The sequence below is a fragment of the Limanda limanda genome, chromosome 6, assembly GCF_963576545.1.
Source record: "Limanda limanda chromosome 6, fLimLim1.1, whole genome shotgun sequence".
Taxonomy (NCBI): domain Eukaryota; kingdom Metazoa; phylum Chordata; class Actinopteri; order Pleuronectiformes; family Pleuronectidae; genus Limanda; species Limanda limanda.
In genome coordinates this window covers 2,157,119-2,175,070 of record NC_083641.1, presented here as the reverse complement: position 1 = coordinate 2,175,070, position 17,952 = coordinate 2,157,119, and the positions used below count along the sequence as shown (strand labels likewise).

General features: G+C 41.8%; 1 protein-coding gene across 4 annotated transcripts in view; it reads left to right on the top strand.

The window, feature by feature from the left end:
* Window positions 1-17,952, top strand: part of LOC133003767 (eukaryotic translation initiation factor 4 gamma 1-like) — a 46,519-nt gene that overhangs the window by 17,445 nt on the left and 11,122 nt on the right. The window contains exons 1-8 of one of the 4 annotated variants that reach the window (XM_061073570.1): window positions 5,674-5,837; window positions 5,993-6,307; window positions 7,624-7,766; window positions 13,817-13,909; window positions 14,353-14,443; window positions 15,447-16,592; window positions 16,760-16,848; window positions 17,129-17,327. In XM_061073570.1, the coding sequence (XP_060929553.1) occupies window positions 7,686-7,766; window positions 13,817-13,909; window positions 14,353-14,443; window positions 15,447-16,592; window positions 16,760-16,848; window positions 17,129-17,327 (1,699 nt within the window). In that variant the 5' untranslated portion in view covers window positions 5,674-5,837; window positions 5,993-6,307; window positions 7,624-7,685. Of the gene's footprint in view, window positions 1-245; window positions 349-5,673; window positions 5,838-5,992; window positions 6,308-7,623; window positions 7,767-13,816; window positions 13,910-14,352; window positions 14,444-15,446; window positions 16,593-16,759; window positions 16,849-17,128; window positions 17,328-17,952 lie in introns of those variants that run through there. The other 3 variants (XM_061073567.1, XM_061073569.1, XM_061073568.1) reach the window with 3 other exon arrangements.

Genomic DNA, 17,952 nt, shown 5'->3' with positions numbered 1-17,952 from the left:
ACTGTGCTGCCTCCGTAACAACATGCTAAGCTTATACATTGTGGCACTTTTTACAAGTAGTAAAGCCACTGAGCAAGCACTACACAGTTACGTACCTTGAGATTTATAGGGAAGAGAGGGGGTCTTATCTTGTTGTGTGCAAGTCTGAGTCACACTTTTATACCTTTCTATCACTGTTGTATGATTTTGTCTTGTTCCTTTCTTTCTGTCTTATCTCCCATGTTCCCTTCTGTTTGTTTCCTTAGTACCGGTCAGCTACCTACGTGGCCACACCCCAGCAATACCCAGTCCCAGCAGGCACCCCAGGCTTCTACCCAGGCACCAGCCAAGCTGAATATGGTACTTATGGTAAGAGGCTCTACCTGGGGCCTCACCTGAGCCACTCACACACACAGAGAGACACTTAACAGGGGTTCTTAAATTGACACAGGCCCCTTTTTATACACTTTTTTTATTTAAACTGAACCAATCAAAGGCACCATACTTCTGCCCCAGTATCTCAACTGCCCCCAATGCTGTGTCGGAATCAGAGGCAACCGAACACTGTCTGCCTCTGTCTCATCACACCTGTTACTACCAGCAACCACAAGTCCAACATCTTCCAAAGTTGATCAGTTAAGGAAGCAAAAAAATGTAGGCTGACGTGTACCATGTCCGCAACATTATGTTTCTAACACTCCTTAATGTAATGGTAGAAATTATTTTACAGAAGGCAGGCAGCATGGCACGCTTACCAAGATAACCACATGAAAAATCCTCCCCTGTGGTAACTGATGACTCACATATTGCTGTTACCGAGGTAGTTGTTTTCAAAAGGTTTTCCACTTATCATTTCATGTTTAATCTTTCGTCCTTGTGATTTTTTGTTTCTTTGTGATGTTCTTAGATGCTTTGGCAATCCGGGCTTTTTCCATTTGCTGCCCTGGTCATCGAAGCTTTTGAGTCTTTTCATATCAATGTTTACAAAAAGAAGTGGTCTGCCTTTAATCATCACTTCTAATGATGTTGCTATTAATTATTGTTGTCCTAATCTCAAAGGCCAAATGACTCATCTGTGTTCCTTACATCTTCTTGCTTCGTAGAAACTCAATGTATCTACTAAGAATCTGTAGCAGAAGGTTTAATGTCTGGGGGTGTGTACCTCAGAACCAAAGAGCAACGACATCTGTCAGTTGTACACTGACATTCACAATCACACACAGAAATCCTCAGAGATGACTGTCAGTTTAAATGGACCATATGACCATGATGAAATGCGGTTATGAGACGAGCTTTTGTCTTAGTGACGTGTTGAAAGTAAAACATGTAAAAAGCTGCGTCTGTCATAGTCAGAGCAACTTGAGTGAAGCGGGTACACCAGAAAAATATATTAAAGCATGAATGTCAGTGTACATAACATCTGTATTTAGCATTTCAGATTCTTGTGTCTATAATGCACATACAAAGTGGCTGTCAATAGTAATTAATACATATTAATGTATCTCTGCTTTTTAAACTCTTTATGTATTAACAGCACATTCTGTTTTCATAAACATTCATAACTTAACATCTACAGAATGCAGTAGCACTGCAGACATGTTTCCTTCTGATCCCATGGGTTGTCGCACCCTCTAGAGGCGGCTGAGTGTCAGTACATCACATTAACTGACAATGCTCGAGCAAACTTGCTGACCCCCCCACTCACCAGCAGGCATCTAAACTATGTGTTGTCTTTGTTTAAACTGTAGCTCATCAGCAATCGAACGTGCAGGCCTGAATAAAGGACTGTTAAAACACAATTCTTCCTATTAGGCTTTTCATGCCCATGCTCTTTGCACCTCACCATGCAGTACACACAGCCTGTGATGTGCATGGTGCTCGAACAATACCTCTGCACACTCTGCAATCGCGTATGCAAAGCTGCTAAGGGAAATGTGATTTTCACACAGAGGTATAAACCGAGGTATAACAAGCTTGTATGAAGCAGAAAACGTGCCAGTGAAAATCTGTGTTTAAAGCCGCTAAATTAAGCCAAGATCTATAAGGCTTTAAAGTACGCTATTCTCTTGAAGGGGTTTGTTATGTGTTGGTAACAATCACAATGTAACTATTATATTTCATTCAGGCTGCATTGAGAAGCATACAGTCTAACCAATTATTTGGTCTGAGCTCATATGAGATGTTACCTTAATTTAACTTAAGAAGTTTCTCAAAGTTGGTGTAAAAATTTGACCTTATTTTTGCATCCATTTGATGTGTTGCATGAAATCACCATTTTCAGTTTCCTCCTGCACTTCAGTGTTAATTTTGGCAGCTATTTTTGATTTAGTTTTAGTCTTTTGACGAAAATGCATATTAGTTTTAGTCACATTTAGTCATTTTTATCCTTCTTAGTTTTAGTCGACGAAAACAAATTACATTTTAGTCTAGTTTTAGTCGACAAAACGAATTACATTTTAGTCTAGTTTTAGTCGACGAAAACAAATAACATTTTACGCCGGCCACACACCGGACGCGTTAGCGTCACGTATGCGCACCGCCAAGCCTTAAATAACAGCTGGCTCCCATCCACTCCCATGTTAATCCCTTGTGCCGGCCACACCGGACGCAAGGAAGTGCAGCGCTGCACCAAAACTGCCTCGCGTCGTGCAGCGATCGTTTCGGCGTCGAGTCTATTTTTTGCGCTTGACGCGAGCGTAACGCTCCGGGAAACACAGTGAAAAATGATTTTAAACGATATTGGGGACATATTTTATATGATATAAATGATAAAATATGCATCACATAGTTTGTATTCCCCTTCTGTTGTCAATTTTACCAATTTTACCAATCACATTATTAAATGTCCCCCTCTGCCCCTCCATACAGACACACAAGCAGTCATAAAGATAGAAAGTGTGTGTGTGTGTGTGTGTGTGTGTGTGTGTGTGTGTGTGTGTGTGTGTGTGTGTGTGTGTGTGTGTGTGTGTGTGTGTGTGTGTGTGTGTGTGTGTGTGTGTGTGTGTGTGTGTGTGTGTGTGTGTGTGTGTGTGTGTGTGTGTGTGTGTGTGTGTGTGTGTGTGTGTGTGTGTACTCTCCACATAGGCTTGAGTGGAGAATACGTAATTTACACCCGACATTGAACGGAGCAAACAGCGGAGAAGTTCTTGAAGATGGATGACATTAAATTAATAATTGAAGTGGAGAAGTAGTACAGTGACCTGTACGATCCTCGGCCGTGTTGTTTAAAGACAACATTAAAAAGGACAAATGCTGGGACACCGTTTCAGTTAATGACAAATATCAGCTGTATGTGTGATCACGGAGAGGAATCGCAGGATGACCGCCGCGGAGTTCAGCCTGTCCGGTGTGCAGCCTGGCCCCGGCGTGCTAGGGATCTACGCGACGCTTACGCGTCCGGTGTGACAGCCTAGCGTTTACGCGACGCTAACGTGTCCGGTGTGAAGCGGGCGTTAGTCTAGTTTTAGTCACATTTAATAGCCACATTAAACTCCTTATCTTCCCTTCTCAGGTCCAGGGACCCCCTGTGTTGTGTCTACAACTGCATACTAGTCTAGCTTTCAGTACTTAGGTTGTCCATTAGATATCCCTCCTATAGGTCTATAGCAGGGGTCGGCAATCTTTACTATCAAAAGAGCCATTTTGCCCCCTCTTCCCCCAAATAAAATTTGTCTGGAGCCGCAAAACATATTTGATAACAAAGCTGATAAAATGTAATATAAAGTTATACTATACTAATCTGTAGATTATTGCATTTATGAAATTATAGAACAACAATAAAGAAAACTGTTGACATTTTATTTATTTTTACCTGTTACAACAAAGGGAAACACCAAATGCTTATGAAGAGGAGAAGAAAATACACAGGCAAGTGTAGGCCTACTTTGAAATAAATTAAACGCAGAACTATGTAGGGTTATTTGAGTCATCCCCATATTTGTGGGAAATGTATGAAATAAGAAGTACCCTATTTTGAAATAAATAAAAACATATAGCTGCAGCCTATATATTTTAGTTGGCGAAATGTGAAATCAAAAAGTTAAAGCAGATCAGACCGGAAGAGGAAGCTGAAGCTCGGTAGAAACCAGCTGCAGCCTCTGCTCTGATCCAGAAGCTGCGGCGCTGATCTCAGAGCAGCTGAGACCAGAGAAACTCTGTGTTTTCACTGTTTCCATAGTTAAGAAGCAGCCGGTGAGTTAGTAAGCGGCCTGCTTCAAGTGAACGAGCTCTGATCTCACTGTGTCTCTCTGAGCGAGTGCGCTGCGGCAGGGGGCGGAGCCTCGGGACCAGAGCGCTCTCTGGGAGCACACACACACACACACAGACACACTCGCCGCTCCGGGTACTTCATGACGGCCTGATACGATTATGTTTTTAAAAATTGTTGTGACTTAGTCAACCGCCAACATTTTCGTTTCGTCTCGTCAACGAAAATTAAAATAGATTTCGTCATAGTTTTTATTTTCAAAGATCCATTTCGTTACGTCTTCGTCTCGTCTTAGTCATGGGAAAAGGGGCGTTAACGAATATTTTTCGTTATCGTCAACGAAATTAACACTGCTGCACTTAGTGAATAGATATGTCAACAACTAGGCTCTATTTGCGATATATATTTTCTTTGATCCTGTATTCTGAATATTATATTGATGTTAATGAGCCCCATGTTAAATGATGTATTAAACTGTGAGCATGTTAAGGAATGCTAGTTTTAAAAGACTGAATGCATTTTAAAATATAATCAGATAATAGACATCGAACACTGAAGCCTGTAGCAGTCAAAACTTTCTATTGTTGATATTCTCAAGGTAGCTGTTCAGTGATTATTAGATATTAATGTTTGTCTACTTAAATAAGAACTCCAATAAGACGAGCATTTCAAAGGTTATCATCTTTTGTCGAAGATCTGAAATGGCTTCTTGGCTGTCTATGGTGTTTATTTGTATGACTGTCTCATATGTTTGTGTTGGACAGTGTGTCACATTGCTAGTTCCGGAAGTCACATGTCACTACATCAGGTTGGCATATGACCCTAAATACGTGGTCATCTGACAGTGAGACATTGCTCTCAAACTCTAGTCTCTGATCTACTGTTTGCTTTGTAAGCATACACTGGATATAGTGTAGGGCCAAGACAGTGGTACAGATATGTTGTGTTTCTGAGCAGGAATACTTTTTTTTCTTTCAGCACCACCATAAAGCTTTGGTAAGGGGATAGTAACAGTCCCAGAATATCATTCTTTGATCCCCACGCCCAGCACTTTTAATTGGGGCCATCTCTTTGACCACTGATTCCTTTAATAGCCATCAGGTAAAGACACACACTCAAACATAGTGCTGCTTAGGGAATATCTATTTATAAGACTCCCTCCTCAAAAGTTGAGTGATCTCCTGAAGTAATCATGCACACATACACATGACCCAACCCTTTAAGTAGTAAACAATCCAGTGTATACCAGCATGGATTACATCAGTTGTCTGTTGTGATAAGATAGGGGCAGCCCTCAGTCGAATTAGAGCCACTCTGATTCACACAACTGTACAGTTTTGTTTGCCTGCCATTGCACTGTGGAGGGGGAAAGGAAGGGAGGGAGGGAGGGAGGAAGGTAAAAAAAAAGTGAAAGGCAGGGAGGAATCAGGAAGGTCAGAGGGAGGAGCAAAATGGAGACACGCTGGAAGAGGGAGGGCTGAGCATTAAAATAAGTCATTCTGAGAGGGCACCTGTAGAGAGGACAGGAAAAAGCCAGAGAGGGGGGTTTGAAGAGAAACCCCCTCTCCATTTTGTGGTTAAACGCAGATCTGCTTTCAGCAGGCATTCAACATGGGGAATCGTGGGTCTCAAGAGCAGCAGGATTCTGAGGGTAGGTGTCGTCTAGATAGTGTGTCTCTTTGCAGTCTGCCCGTCTCTCATTGCTCTCTCGTCCTCCTGCACTTCTTTAGTCATATCTCAAGCCTCTTATTTACAGTATCGGGACACTGTCCAAGAAAAGTCTCATTCTGGCTTTCTGCTTCCCAGCATGTTCCCCTTGAGCCCCTCGCTGTCCTCTCTCCGTCTGTCTTCCCTCCCTTTCCCTCTTGCACGCTTGCTCTCTTCCCCCAGCCGGTGTGGGTTTTTGACTATATTTAGGCCGAGCTGCTCCTGGTCAACAATGCAGACTCAGTAATGTGAGTTAGACTGAAATGCATGCAGAGGGAGAGAGGGACTGAGCAGGAGCTAGCCACTGCCAGGCTGAAAGAGAGGCCTTCTCAATCAGAGGATTTCATTATCCCAGTCCTTTGAAAGTGGGCAACAACTGAGCTGGACTGTAGCTGGGGTCAGGTACAAGGCCAGGTAATATCACTGAGCTCTTGGATGTCTTGTTGACGTTATTGACATGGTGGGCAAATCCAAATTCTTTGAACTGTTGATTTTTGTTACTCTTTTCAGGAGCTCTTTTCAAGCTGTCTTAATTTAGTTAATGAATTTGATATTATGATATCTATATCCTTAAGAAATAAGAGAAACCAATTCACAGAGGGAGAGATTGATTGGTCATGGCCTGAAGGCCTATACCTGTGGTGATCTCCAGATGCCATGTCGACGGTGCTGTCAGATTCAACATGAAGGGGAATTCTGAGCTTACGCAAGAGCAAACAGAGTCGACAGAAAGACACAATTTAAAATAATGTGTTTATTTGTTTTAAGTGACTTGTTCCTTCAACTGCTGGTAAAAATTGGCTGAAATTATTAATCAATTAATACATTCAGGAATCAACATTTCATGTAAATATGCCAAGAACTTGGTGTTCCCAAGATCTGAATTGACATGATTGTTAATTATTGTCAGTAATATCATTACAAATATTCAGAAAAATTGAATATTTTTAGGCAGGATAAATATGCCGCATTAAGCTCAGAGATATGCTCAAGTAACGCATGGAAAAAAAATCGACATGAATTTGAATGCAGTGGAAAAGATAATCAGCAGGTACCATCTGAGTGCAAGGCTTTGCTTTACTGAAACAGTTCGGATATATGAGCGTATAAAAGTAAAGAACACACTGGTTTACATAAACATTTGACCTGGTATTAAATCACATCATTTATCCTGATGATACGGTCAAGATGTCCTTGTATGGTGTCAATGATAATGATTTATTCTTTTACAGTCTCTAAACTCATTTGTTTTTTTACTTGTTTGTTCACTCATGAATCATAACTAAATCCCTTAAGATATATTTGAAAAAGTTAAATGTCGCTGTGATAACAAGTTTAAAGGTTTGACTCTACCAAACTTATGTTTAAACATTTATTTTTATAATAGAGGAATGGAAGTTTAATAACTGTCATTACACAGATTGTAAACGGTTCATTATTACCTCATCAGATGCCCTAAATGTTAATATAAGCTTAACACATCCTCAGCTGGTGCTGAAAAGCCTTTAGTACCTACTAAAAAAATTACCTCAGTGTAATGGCATCATAACTTTGTACTGGACATAAAACAGCAGCTGTTATGCTGTAAAATCACATTTCACATTTTAGATGCAGCAGAACTTGACTTTCAGAACATTATTGATGTTGGCTGTCATTGTGTAAATGCAGCTCATGTGTAGGATTAAATCACAATGTGTTGGTTGACGTTGTTCTCTCTGTCTGATCCGCAGCAGGGGCCTACTACCCCGCCCAGCCACAGTTCACCCCCTCGGTGCAGGCGGCACCGGTTATTATGAACCCTGCCCCTCAACAGCAGCAGCAACCACCACCTCAGCCTCCACAACACATCCCCACGAAACGGGAACGCAAACCGGTACAGTTTTTATTCCATAACACAAAATATGTTACATAACTTACTTGTCGTCTTGATGAACCCATTTGCTGTTTAGGGTTTCCATATTCTCATTTTGTCTCATAGTCTCCTCATGATTCCAAGCAACATCCTTTTATTAGAAAAATGAACCATTAACCTGGAACAGGCCTCTTACAATGTTCCAACATGGTGGAAATGTGAATGTGGCACAGACCTTAAAGAACAGTTTGTTTAAAATGGAAAATGTTATCAGCTCTATTTGAACAGCAGCTGTGTATCAGAGGTGAGGTACTTAAACTCTCACTAGTCTTTTTGAATATTTTCACGTGAAGACATGTGTTTTCAACCCATGAGAAATCCCATCCCCAAACAGATACTTTGAGATACACTCAAGTTCTTAGGATACATTTTGACTTATCTGTATATCTAAATATTCAGTTGTGTCAAAAGTACTTCCTCCCGATTTCCTTTATTTTTGATTCTTTGGAGCATTAAAATGTTTCAGATCAACTTATTTTAACATTATTTTGACATCATGATTAAACACTACTTCAGCTTTTAAAGACATAATATGTAACACTTATACTATGATTAAAGATGATTAGACATATGTAGATTGTTTTTTTACTTGCACTATCCAAAATGTTTCTAACAATTTTCAAACCCAGAGAAACCCCCATCTCCAAGTTAACATGGCGTTTCATTTTGGTCGCCTTTTAATTACATCATATCCTCTTTACCGATAGCTTTGCCCACCTCTGCTGTAACCTCTTAGGCATATGACGAAAGAAAACCCCCACAGTTGGCCAGTTAGACAGCCGGCTGTTTACTCTGTCCACTGTTTGCACTGGACACTCATAATGGATCACGATTAGTCATTACTGTTTGCTGCGTAATGTAAATAACACTCAGCGACATGACTTGCTCGTGTCAGGTTGATTTTCATTGGCAATGGTGGTAAAACAACTCCCATTATCCCACGCTGCCTCACTATGTCATCAAACTAGATCCTTTGTTAATGTTTAGTAAAGAGAACTCTAGAGGCCAAAGTTTAAATTGTATGTTTAAATTATCATTACATTTATTGAAGGTAAAGAGTGAAAAAGTAATTACCCCCAAAACCTAATAAATGGTTGTGTCGCCGTCGGCAATTAGATGTTTGCGATAACTTGCGACAAGTCTTCAATATCACTATAGGAATTTTTGGTCATGTTTCTTTGTAGAATTGTTTTAATTCAACCACATCAGAGGGTTTTCAAGCATTAGATCCTAGTTGAAGGTCTTGGCCACCGCATCTCCACTGGATTTAACTCACAACTTTGAGTATGCCACTCCAAAATAATTAATTTAATATCTTTTGAGCCATTCAGACTGCTTGTATGCTCTGGATCATTGTCCTGCTGCAAAACTCAACAGCACTTGAGGTTTAGGCCACAAACTGAGAAGTGGAGACTCTCCTTCAAGATTTTCTGGTAAAAGAGCAGAAGGCATGGTTCCTTCAATGATGACCTGGATTGTCCAGTAACTGAAGTAGCAAAGCATCCCCAGACATTCACACCACTACCACCTACCAGGGTGTTTAACTGTTGGTACGATACTCTTACTGTGGAATGCTGTGTTAGCTTTTCGCTAGCTTTCCGTAGCTGGACCCATGTCCTTTAAAAAATGGCGACTTTTTTTGGTCAGCTGGCCACTCCAGGGAAGATTCACCCCAAACTCTTTTCTTAATTTGACTCTTCTGTTGTGGAATGGCTGTATGCTTGGCCTGTGTCAATGCTCTCGAGCTACTTCAGATTATTCCCTGTCATTACTGAGTCCTCCTCAAACACTTCTACAATACACTGTCACTTTTTGTTGGTGCATGCTTAATGAACCTTTTTCATCCTACAGTGAAGATTTTATAGTCAAGGTTTTTCATATCACAAGCTGAATTTGGTTTATTGCTGTTCACGTGCATGGCTTCTATATAAGTTTGAATGATTTACTTGGCCGCTGTTATTTTTTCCTACATTTCATGTCAGCCATTTTAGAGGTCAGTTTAACAGTTGACACAATCTTCAAGTATCTTTTTGGCATGGAAATCGTTGCTAATTTTGAAAAAGTTCCAGTAAGAGCATATGTGATATTACAAAAAAATTCTATATGAATATTTTCTGTATTGAAGCAGTGTTGAGTTGCATCCTATTCTGTACTCTGTTGACAAGCGAAATTGTATCATCCTTTTAAATACCAAAAATAATAGTAAATGTACCTGTTCAGGTGAAGGTCGATTTTCTTTTAATTTAAAAAAAAATAAACCTATTGAAATGTTCCCAATGTTGTGGTCAATAAATTGGTGGTCATTAGGGTTGCAAAATTCCGAGAATATTAAAAGTTGGAAACTTTTCATTGGAATTAACGGGAATATATGGGAATAAACTGGAAATGTTGTGGGTAATTTATACTCACTGTATTTAGCTTGTCATATACAGACATAAATATAAACATTTTGTTTTGTCATAGGCTGATTTGAGCCCTGAGGAAACTTTGGCCACTTGACTATATGCTTCTGCATCTTTGTCATTCTTGACATAGGTCTTTGCACAGTATTTGCAAATGTACACAGCCTTTCCTTCTACATTGGATGGGGTGACATCTCTGCACACATGAGATAGTGCACGTGGCATTGTTCTGTAGAATAAGATGAGAAAAAAGTTTGTAAAAAAACACTAATGCAATGCCATAGATATAAATAGTTAGCCAAACAATTGGAATCGTCTAAAAATATTTTACAATTGATGGATTAATGAATGGAAATAGGCTAGATGAACAGATGAACAATCCTTATTAAGCATGCTAATATATTTTCCCCAGCAATATTATCGAAACTAACCTAACTAGTCACTTCACTACAGCAGGCCTCAATAGCCCTGCTGTAGTGTGCAGGATGCTGGGAATTATCTGTGCTTGTGATGGAAGAATGCACAGTTGAGGGTTGAAACTCAACGTGCAGCTTGTGCTGCCTTCCATACATCTTTAAAATAGAGTTTTGAATGATGTTTTTATATTTTTATGTTATCAGCGTTTAATTTGCGTAGTTTTTTTTTTTTTTTCCAAAATTCCCAAGTTTAACTTCTCATGGAAAGTTTCCGGAAATTTACCGGAAACTTTCCGCCCCTTTGCAACCCTAGTGGTCATTGAAATTTCTTTTATACAAAAATGTTTTCAACGAATTTGCCCAATGTCTTTGTATTTGTCAAAAGATTCGACACTTTAATTTCCAAAAATGTGAATTTTCTTGTTTGATGTGCCAGGATTCACAAGGCTAGAATAAGATCGAGGTGAGCTTGACCTTAGCTTGGTGTTCTGTTAGACTGAGCTGCTGTGAACATATTCCCCAGTTCTACAGTATGTCTAGTGTTTCCTCTGCTCTCAGATGGCCCTCGCCTGGTATGTGGTAGCTCTCTGTGAACTGAAGCCCCAGTTTGTGCCTCATGTAATCTTCGTCTTTACAGTTTGTGCTGATGGTTGCATTTGAGTCACAAAAATACGCCACTGGTTTTCCAAAACACCTTTCCTGATACGCCAGAGACTCCTCTATCCAGTTAAAATAAGTATTTTATTTTCTGCAAATCTGTTTTTCAACCTGTTTCCATTGCAGTAAAAGTGACTCATCTCCTTGATCAAAGTTTTTTCAATAATTTTTTATTAGAGTCTGTTAAATCATGACGGGCACAAACATGCACTATGTGAACAGGTTTGGCTGTGTATAGATTGTCTCTGGTAGTGCTGCAAGACTTGTGTCACTGTGTCTTGAAACTGGTTTTGTCTAGTTTGGAGCTTTTCTGTGGATAGTTTTTGGCCTGACTAGCAGAATTTGTTTTACTTCATGGAAGCTGGGACTTGAACCATTGTTTGTCCTTATCTGACTAGACATAAGTCATTATCTGCCAATACATGCTATGTCATCTTTTTCTCCATGTAGAATCTTCCATATATTAAGGCTTGGTTTAGTAAGAAGCCTGGAAAGGGGGTCTCATCGATCAGTGGAGGGACTCTGCTCTTTTGCCGCGATACTCCCACGATGTCTGGGTGTTTCTCGTCGAGGTTTATGACTGCTTATCATTGATTGTTGTCACCTGGGGTGGACTTTGTCCCATTTCCCATGGGCCAAGGCCGTGCTTCGATGTTGGCTTCAAGGTCCTGATGCACCGTCTCTGTAACACACATCCACACAAAATGTCACTCGAAGATCTTTGGCATAAAACTGCTTGAGCGAGTGAGATTCATACTTGCTGTGTTACCTTCGACTCACAGGGCTGTGTGTAGACGTGCACAGTGCACAACTTTTATGGAGTTGCATAATGCTAACATCATGCATTGGCTGAAGCTGTGCAAACTACCTTTTTTTTTACCTAACTTTTCTACTCCCTCTCTCCCCCTCTGGCTGTGTGTCAAAGAAAAAATGTGGAGGGGAGGGGGGTGAAGGACATATAAGCACATAGCTCAGCTCCACGTGGCCATCGGTCTCCTCCCTTTTCTGAGCCGGAAGGGCTAACCATCCAGCCTTCCTCTGCTGCTGTGGCAGCTCCCAACCCCTCCTCATCCTCCCCCTTCTCCTCCTCTCAGAGGGAGGGAGCCTGAAACATAAATTGAGGAGAAATTTGAGTGTACAGGATGACAGAGCAGAGAGCGAGAGACGGAGTATGAGGAAAAAGGGGGAGTTTCTTGTCCCAACTGCTGCTCATTTGATGATAAAAACTTTTTTTCGCATTATGAAACCCTCCCATTTCCCTTACCCAGCCCCTCCTTAACTCTCCGGCCCCTTCAACTCTGTGTTCGTCTCTGTGGGCGGGGGGTGCGCATTCCAATGCCATAGCTTTACAAGGCCAGTCGCATTATCCTTTTTTCACCCCCCTCCCTGTACTGTTCAGCAGTGAAAGAGGGAGGGAGTGAGTCAAGTTGCTAGCTAGCTTACTGACAGTCAGGCCCAGCTCGGTCCTGCTCTGCTGGCGTGTAGCTCACCCTGGATGTGTGTGAGTTTAGCTGAGGTAAACCGAGTGCTACATCCACCCACCGCCCTGCTCTGCTTGGTTTAAAGTCCAACCCCGAGGCCCACTGGAACTGCTACTCCAGTCCCAGGATGAGAGAGGCCTGCTAGGGTTTGTAATGCTCCGGGAGGGGAGTTGCTGACAGGCTGAACCAGGTTAAGGTCAGTAGCAACAAGCCAATATTGTTGTTTTTAAAGTTAAAAGTTGGAGAGAGATTGTAAGTGACAAACCAGCGCTCTGTTATTTTGTACAGTTAAACTCTTGTCTGGTGACTGGGTGCGTCCCTTTATTTCGTAGCCTTCTGGCTAATATCACTTTCATGACAGCTCTGACTTCCAAAAGTAAGTATGTGTGGAGTGAGTGCGAGAAAAAGAGTGCTGACTAGAAACACGTTTGCAGTGTAAGGGCCCTGCTTATGAGTGAGTGATAAGATTTTCACTTCCCCCCCCCCCCCCCCGTCTCTGTTGTCCGTCCTGATTGTGTTTTGCATTAGTGAGAGTCAAACATTTTCACATCAGCTTAAATCGGCAAAGGAATTTTTCTGACTATTTTGCCTAAAGTCGGTTAACTCAGTTCCTGCTAAGTCAGACAGCTTTAACGGTGACTAAGAGGCGGGGGAACAGCGGAGGAATTTGCATGGCGGTTAGTGTTTGATTTGGTGTACCTCAGCATTCACAGAGTGAGAATTGTAGCTTACATTGAATGAGAGGCACACAGGGAGTCATAGCAGAAGGGAGGACACGGAAAGGGCTGATGATTATAGGCGTTGCATCATGGGAAGGCTACCTTTATTTTACAAGTTGCTCCACACTGTTAAAAATTTTTTTTGTTTTTTATTCTTTATTTGTACAAAGAACATGCAGATAGACTAATGAAGGTTTATCTGATCTAAGATTTATGTCATTATTTTAGTGCTTTTTCTACTTTGCAGATATAGTACCTGCCCTCTTAACTTTCTATTTCTCTGGTTTTACCTAACACCCCCACCCTGACAGCTGATCCTCTCCCTTTCTCCCACAGATAAGAATAAGAGACCCAAACCAAGGAGGTCGAGACATTACAGAGGAGATTATGTCAGGAGGCCGGAGTGGCTCTACCCCAACCCCACCACAGGTGAGCTATAATGCAGTGATCCCAACTAAGCAGAGTAACACAGCGAACATTTAAATCAACTCAAATAATTTTTTGACCAGACAAATTAATTGTCTAAAATTTTGGAAAAAGGTAAGTTAAGTGACAAGACTAACTAAACACAACTGCTTAACTCTTAAAACAAGAATTTGCTCACAGGAAATGCTACAATGCTAAGAAATAAAAAAGGGAAACAGTTGGAGTGCAGAAACGTGAAGGGAGGAGGGAGGGAGGGAAATAAGAATTAAAGCATTTTTTTTTTTTTTACAATTCACATTATTTTACAGAGCTCCTGTTATAGCAAACACTGAGGAGTTCGTGCTTCTGCTCCTTTGTTTCTTTTCTGCTAGTCGAGTGGAAAAGTAGTGTTGTCCTCACCACAAAGCTCACACGTCATTATTCAATGTGTGTACGTCTCCCAACAGACAGCCATATCTGGATTAGAAAACACAGCAGCGTCACAGGCCAACGGTGAGAGCGTCCCAGCTGACGATACACCAGCACTGGTCAGACCAGGTGAGTGCCACATGGACGGAAGCATGGACAGTCACACTTATTCACACTCCAATCTCATTTTGATATTGTTCATATTTTATTCCACAGCATATGATAGTGCTTCTAACTCTTATATTTTTTGGATTTGTTTTTACACTTCTCATATGTTAAATGCATATATAGTTTTTGCTATTTTTCTTGTGGGTGGTTCAAAGTTGTTGCTGCTAATTAAAGATAACATCTGAATGAAATGTGTCCTTACTTGCCCTTTTCCATTTAACTGTTTAGATCACGTCAAATGTAACTTAATCAGTAGTCTCCTCAAAACATTTTATCTTCCTGCCTGAACTCTTAACTGTTCCCAGCTGATTATTTCGTCTTTAGATCGTTTTTCTGTTAAGGGCAGTCTTATCTGCAGGGGTAGACCATATTACCACATAGGACCTCGTCTTTTATTAATGATCCTACATAATAATTGATTGATAAATCAAACTTAAAATAAGTTTTTTGTGAGTTTATTTGCTACTATAGTTAAAGAGTTTGGATATAAGGGCATTATGAATCGCAGCCTGCAGGGACAGACACTGGAACAAAGTGATACCACACAGCAGCATCTGGAAAAGAGGGAATCATGAGTTTGACCAGGACAATATAAAGTATATAATGGCTTCTATCAATGGATGTGGATGCATGTTTGGTTAACGGGCCATTCATTTCGGTGTTGTTTATCTGTAGGAGCAACGACACCAGTTGATCAAGTGACACCCATGAAGCAGCTTTTTTTCTTAGCTCTTGTCTTGGGGAGAATCTACAAAAAGTGAATAATCTCACAATGTGGCATCTATGGGAGAATATAATATTCTTTCCCACATATACACGACTGGATAACATTCGCGTCAGAAACTCGGATCTTACCTACTGTTAATATTATGTTTGGTATGTTTGGTAAATTAACTCATTTGTACATGTCATATCTTGTCGTCATTCTCAATAAGATTTTTTTGTCTGACTTTCAAACATTCAGATGACAGTGGTAAACCTACACCTCCTCCCCAATCAAAGACCCCTGACCTCTCAAAGGGCGACTCTTTTCCATCCGAGGCTGCATCCTTTAACACAAACACTAAGACACCTCCAACCCCTCTAATATCAGAAGCAGTGGACATCCCTGACAACACTATATCCACCCTTGAACCCAGTGCTCCTGTTGCAGATGTGATGGACACTCCATCACCTCCACGGGAGCCCACTCCAACACCTCAATCAGCACCTGAAGTGCCAGCCTACCCGGCACCGCTTCCTGACCCCGTCCCTGGCTGTACCGCACAGGACAAAACAGGCAAGGAAGCTTCAGAGGAGAAGGAAGAGGTAAAGACCGAGACAGAAGAGGCAGCTGCCTACTTGGACACACCTCTTAACCCTCTCTGCAACACTAACGGTGTTTCAATGGCTGAGCCAGAACAGTCTTCTGTCTCCAGTGACCTGGAAGCTCCTCTGGAGTCTCCAATTGCACAGCCCGAGGAGCTCCGCCTTCCAAATGGCCTGCCACTGCCAGCCCCTCAAGACCCAGAGGCCCCTGCCATCGGTGCAGCCGAGCATGACGACAGCCCCATCGCAGAGCCTGTAATGGAGATCTCTACAGCCATCATTCAGGCAGCGTCTACACCTATTGTCCAAGCTGCACCTTCACCTGCTGACCAGCCTGCACCCGCGTCTGTACCTGCTCCTGCCCCTGTACTCGCCCCTGCAGCCGCCCCTGCAGCCGCCCCTGCACCCGCACCTGCAGTCGCACCTTCAACATCCCCTGTAGCTGCCCTTTTACCCGACCCTGTAACCGCACCTGTACCCGACCCTTCACCCAAACCTGCACCTGAACCCGGACTCTCACCTGCTGTCCAGGAGATTCCCGCTGAGCCAGTCGTCAAGGCAGCGCCTGCGCCAGCTGAGGTAGAGGACTTGGTTCCTCAAGTCGTCCTGGATGTGAAGGAAGATCCCTCAGTGCCCCTGTCCACCGCCAAGGAAGAGATGCCATCTCCTGCAGAGACAGTTTCTATAGCTGAAAGCACACAAGAAACTGTGCCCACTCCTCCTACTCACACAGCAGAGGAGAGGGAGGACACCCCTCCTCCCGAGACAGTCACCCCTGCCCTTTTAGAAACTACTGTACAAGGTCAGTCACTTACCCATGTTTGTGTATGGGATTTCTTTTCCTTCTGTGTTGTTACAAATCATTTTGTCAAATACGGTATATATCTTAAACTTCCATCAGCTACGAAAAAATTCCACTTAAGCAAGACTGTCATGTTTGCACTGTCGTGTTTGTCTTCCTTCATCTAGCTGCTGTGTCTGTGCCAAAAAAAAAGAGAAAGATGAAGGATCTGAACAAAAAGGATGCCGTGGGCGACTTGCTGGATGCCTTTAAAGAGGTGTGTGTACATAAGTGTGCGTGTGTGCCTGCAGTACTGCATGCATTCATTAATTTGGATGCTTTTACTGCCTGTTAGGATGAGTCTGTAGTTTCCCCATACCTTCTTATGCTGCTAAAGATGAAGCTTTATCCCAGTGTATAATTCAAATCAACCCCTGTACCTCACTGTTGCTAAATTTGAAATGTAGCCTCCCAGGGTTGATCTATTTTACCTAAAAAATGTTACCATTCTAAATCCCAGTCTGATTGTCCTAATACCCCTTCCTCCTGTAACCCAGGAGCAGGTAGTGACCCCACCAGAGCCCGAGCCCACCCCAGCACCAGAGCCTCAGCCCCCTGCTCCGTCCCCTCCTGCCCCAGAGGAGCCGGACCTGAACTGGGAGGACAAGGAGGACAAGGAGGAAAAGGCGGACAAGCTGGATGATGAGAACATTCAGCCAGACGATCCCACTGACAAGAAGTACCAGTTCAAAATGGGTGTGTCTCTGAACCTTGATGCCATTCAGCTTTCTTACACTGGCATTTCAGTGTGAATATTGGTCTTATCTCACTTTCCAATGTTTTTGCTTGCTTCATTGCAAATCTAGGAGTGGCGTTGTGCTTCTGTTAATATGCATGTATAATTATAGTTATGTTAAGACAATTAATACAATTTAAAAATTAGAAGCTGTGATTTTCAAACCTTTAAATTTGTATTTGCAACTTAACTTGAACACAAAACAACAAATGTCACATCTCCATTCACAGTCAATGCATAAGAGAATTGGTTCAAACACTTAACTGCATCCATGTTTGGATGGTTGGATGTACTAAAAATGGACAGCTGTACTACTGTCCTGTTTCTGTTTATTCATTTATTATTTCATTCATTCTTCAGTCTATCTGCCACCTTGTTGACATCATAGGTATAAAGGTATCTACATTTATGCTCGCACTCGATCATCTTCTCAACTCTGCAGAGCTGCTCGGCTGTGTTGGGAGAATACTGTCTTTGACTCAATTTCCCTGTTTCATTATGGGTTGATGCTCAGCAGCTTTAAATTGTCCCCCAAATATCTTCAACAAAAGAGCATTGTAACTATTTTCTGTTCCATGTCCCTGT